General features: G+C 28.3%; 1 protein-coding gene across 1 annotated transcript; it reads left to right on the top strand.

Moving 5' to 3' along the window:
* Positions 1-376: 376 nt before the first annotated feature.
* LOC130974278 (putative serine/threonine-protein kinase-like protein CCR3) lies at positions 377-4393 on the top strand. The gene is made up of 2 exons (XM_057899080.1): positions 377-799; positions 2324-4393. The coding sequence occupies exons 1-2, from the start codon at positions 377-379 to the stop codon at positions 4391-4393; spliced, it is 2493 nt and encodes an 830-aa protein (XP_057755063.1).
* The last annotated feature ends 597 nt before the right edge of the window (positions 4394-4990 follow it).

Genomic DNA, 4990 nt, shown 5'->3' with positions numbered 1-4990 from the left:
AAAAATTAGAATCCAAAGATTATCTTTAAAAAAATATGAATTTTTATTTTATTATTAAAAAAAAACTCATTGATTCAATCATGAGACCGGTTCAATTGAAAACAAACAGATAAAAAAATTAATTAATCGATCAGAATTGGTATAATTTTTTAATGATTAATTAATTTAAAATAAAAATATAAAAAAATATTTTTTTAAAATATATATTTTATATATAAATGCATTATTATTATAATTATATCTCGCACCCAGACCCTTTCTTCTTTTTAACGTTCCAAACATTGACCCTTCTTTCTCCCTCACACACCCTTAATAAAGAAAACAGATTTTCTCTAATAAACTTTAGCTCTTTCAATTCCCAACGACGAAGACTATAATGAAGACAACACCACCACCCTCTTGTTCTTATCACACACACTCCTTCTTCTTAACCGTCATTCTCATCATAACCGCCGCAAATGCCATCGGCTCCGCATCCACCACCGCCGTCATCTACGCCTCATCTACAGTCTGCGCCATCGTTGCCGGCAACATCAACCAATACATCCACTGCTACCAACAAAACCAGCACAAGAATTCTCATTATTATTATGGAGATGTTGCACCGGTGGATGAGGTGGTTCCACACGTGTCCTTTGAATCCATCTCCGGCGGTCAAAGCTTCTTCTGCGGTCTCCGGTCCGGTGGACTCAGCCTTCTTTGTTGGGACGTGGACGGCGGAGCATCGGTGTTGGTGCCGAAGAGGATCTTCCACAGTAAAATAGTGCAGTTAACCGATCTAACTGTTGGTGATTCTCAGGTCACACAATTTTAATCTTTCTTTTTTTTAATCACACAATCTTAATTATTTAAATCTGAGATTAATTTTTTATTTAACAAAGTCTTTTGCCATCGATGACTTGATGGCGGCATCTATATTAATATAAAAAAATGTTTGATAATTAAAAAATAGTCAAAATTTATTTTATTTAATATTTATTAATTATTATTTAATTTTTTATTTTTCTAATATTATCCCTACTATATTAGCTAGTAGCACATATTCATATGTAAGAAATTATAATATTAATAATCATATGGCAACTCAAAAAATAAAAAAATTATATTTTATTTATAAATTTTATTCGTATATCTAATTATATATTATTATATTAAAAAATAATTATTTTTAATAATTAATACAAAAATAATCATCTAAAGATATATAACTAAAAACTAGTTTATAATAATTTAAATTATTAGTACACTAAAATTAAATTTATTACTTATTTATTTACGGCAAGAAAATCATGTACATTTAATGATAGAGTTGAATTTCATACATTTTCATTCTTTTCTATCTAGAATAGTTTTAAGGTATTTAATGATGTATATTAAATTAGTACAAAAATAATCTAATTTTTACGTAAAAAATTGTACGCACATAGTTAATTGTGTATTATTATATTAATAAAAATAATTGACTTTTAAATTATTACTTAAAAAGTTATTTAAGAATATAAATTTAATTTAACAAACGTTGTAAACTTTTTATATTATTAATATATTAAAATTAAACTTTAAAAAAATTACTCCATCCAACGCTATATTAAAGAAAAAATGTACTCCATCTAACAGTGTACATTTTTTTAGATAAAGTTCTGTCTAATAATAATAATATAAATATAAATATTTTGGCTTATTTAAAAATAATCCAATTTTTTATTTGGTTAATTTAGAGATAATTTAATATATTTTTACTATTTATTAGTATTTTTAGACACTTTATATGTGTTAAACCTTTAGTATAAGATAAGAAAATTGACAAGATAATAATCTAAAATACAATTGTCTGATATAGAAAAATGCACCAAAAACTAAGCTCTTAAAAATTATGTTGTATTATTATCCACTTAAAAGATTAAATAGAAAATAAGATATAGTTGACGGATAAAGTTTTAATAATAATAATAATAATAATAATAATAATAATAAATACATTAATAGTAATATTTTAATAATGTACTAATACTACATATATAATAATTCTTTCTTTCATCAATAGTAAGTCATTTAAATTAAAATAATATGGGTAAAAATATTTTTAACTAAGTACATTATTGTTATTTTTATTCTATATATATATATATATATATATATATATATATATATATATATATATATATATATATATATATATATATATATATTAATATGTTAAACAAACACTTAACAAGGTTATTAATAGAAAGGGACATTATCAATACTCCCTTTTTATTATCCAAATGTTCTGTTGTATGCTTAATATGAATTATTCCCAACTAACAAGAACTATTTTGGTCAGGTTTGTGCTAGAGAGTCTCAATCTGGTGTGGTAAGGTGTTGGAGAGGAGGCCGCATTGAAAATGGATTCAAATTTTACTCACCTGGTAAGGACCTTAGGTTCAAAAGCATCACTTCAGGGTCTGGTTTCTCTTGTGGGGTATTAATGGATAATGGAAAGGTTCATTGTTGGGGTAACAACATTAGTAGTCAAATTCAAGCACAATTTGATAATATTTCTATGTCAAAGGTGATTGCTGGGGTGTCACATGTTTGTGGCTTAACAATCTATGATGGGTTCTTAATTTGCAAAGGGAACAATGATTCAGGCCAATTGGGTCCTAATTTAAATTCAAGTTCTTATTATTCAGAGTTTTCAGGACTTGCATTGGGAGAAGATTTCACTTGTGGTATTAGAAGAAAAAATGGATTTGTCCTATGTTGGGGTGGTGCTGAAGATACCAAAAAGTTTGATTTGTTTAATGATGTTTCTTTCGAGTCAATTGTAGCTGGTTTGGATTTTGTTTGTGGGGTAACAACCATGAATTTGTCTTTGATTTGTTGGGGTCCTGGTTGGTCTAATAATAATGGTACTAATTATGAGATTCCATTGGGAATTGTTCTTCCTAGTCCATGTGTTAGAGCTGGTTGTGATTCTTCTTGTGCTTCATATCCAAATTCTGATTATTTGTGTCATGGTTCTGGAACTATTTGCTATTCATGTCATGACAGTCAAATTCCACTAGCTATGCCATTGATTCTACCACCACCACTACCATCGTCAACACAGGTTTCTAATGTTCATCACAAAAACATGAGGGTGATTTTGGTCATTTTGATTGTTGGATCAATTGGTGCTTTTTCTGGTTTATGCACTATTCTTTATTTCCTTTGGATTGGAGCTAAAAGACTATTCTTAAAGAAGAGAGATGTTGATAATTCAGAGCAACCTCAAAGAAGTGATGATTCTGATGATGATGATGATGATGCCTATATTGAATTGGCTCCACTGCCGGCGAATCGCGCATCAAATGCAACATTAGGATCACTGAAGAGACATAGGAGTGTTGGTAGTTCATCGTCATCAAAGCATAATTTGGATAAGATTGAAAATTTTTCATTACATGAATTAGTCATAGCCACTGATAATTTTTCAAATGATAACAAGATAGGTTCTGGAAGCTTTGGCTCTGTATACAAAGGGAAGCTAGCCGATGATCGCGAAGTTGCCATCAAGAGAGGAGATATTGTTTCTAGCACAAAGAAGAAATTCCAAGAGAAGGAAATTGCATTTGATTCAGAATTGTCATTGTTATCGCGGCTTCATCACAAGCATCTTGTGAGACTAATAGGTTTCTGTGAGGAGAATGAAGAGAGGCTCTTGGTTTATGAGTACATGAGCAATGGATCAATCCATGAACATTTACATAACAAGAACAATGTTGAGAAAAATAGTAGCATTTTGAATTCTTGGAAGATGAGGATCAAAATTGCATTGGATGCTGCCAGGGGAATTGAGTACATTCACAACTATGCTGTTCCACCAATTATCCATAGAGATATCAAATCCTCAAATATACTATTGGACTCAAATTGGAATGCTAAGGTTTCTGATTTCGGATTGTCCCTTATTTGGCCGGAGACGGAACAAGATTCGACTCCTATAAAGGCGGTTGGCACAGTTGGTTACATAGATCCGGAATACTATGAATTGAATGTGTTAACAACAAAAAGTGATGTGTATGGTTTAGGAGTGGTTATGTTGGAGCTTCTAACGGGAAAAAGAGTTGTGTTCAAATTAGATGACGAGAGTAGTCCTGTGGGAATAGTAGAATATGCAAGGCCAAAAATAACAAAAGGGGAATTATGCAGTATTTTGGACTATAGAATTGAAAAACCTAATGTTAACGAGCTTGAGGCTCTTAAGATTATGACTTTCATTGCTATACATTGTGTGAATTTAGAGGGAAAAGAAAGGCCTGAAATGGCTGAAGTTGTTGCTAACTTAGAGAGGGCATTGGCTTTTTTGGAGGGTAGTTCTAGTACCAGCCTCTCTATTGTTTCATGTTCAAAATCGGGTCACAAAATTTGAGTTTAGCTCATGGCTCGATTAATTAACAATCGAGTATATTTCTTAAGCTCAAATTCGACTTACCGAAAGTTCATGAGCTGGCTCAAATAATAGGAATATGCTCTATAATTTTATATTAATAAATTACAATTTATATATTTTTAAAAAAAATCAATTTTATATATTGTTTATCTATCAATAAATTTTTAAATTTTTTATTTATGTCATATAACAAAATTATATATAAAAAATAAATTTTAAATTTTAAATAATTAAGGTCATATATATATATATATTCTTATATCTTGTATGTTATAAGGATACTGTGTCTTTCAAATAATTAATAATTTATAATTTATTTTTAAATTTGTTAAAATTTTTAAAAGAATTAATTTTAATTAATAAGATGTGATAATTTTTAAATAAACACGCTATAAATTATTGGTATTTTATAATTTTATAATATATTATTAATATTGTTATATTTCTTTTATGTAACTATCATATTAAAAATAAAATTATGAAAAAGAATTTATAATTATATATATATTGATAAATCTTTTGAAAAATTAATTCTAATAACTATATTTAATTATTTCTATGGAATAAAAAAATTAT

This window comes from Arachis stenosperma, chromosome 1, assembly GCF_014773155.1.
Source record: "Arachis stenosperma cultivar V10309 chromosome 1, arast.V10309.gnm1.PFL2, whole genome shotgun sequence".
NCBI lineage: Eukaryota > Viridiplantae > Streptophyta > Magnoliopsida > Fabales > Fabaceae > Arachis > Arachis stenosperma.
The sequence above is the reverse complement of the archived record's forward strand: the minus strand, read 5'-3'. Positions and strand labels throughout refer to the sequence as shown.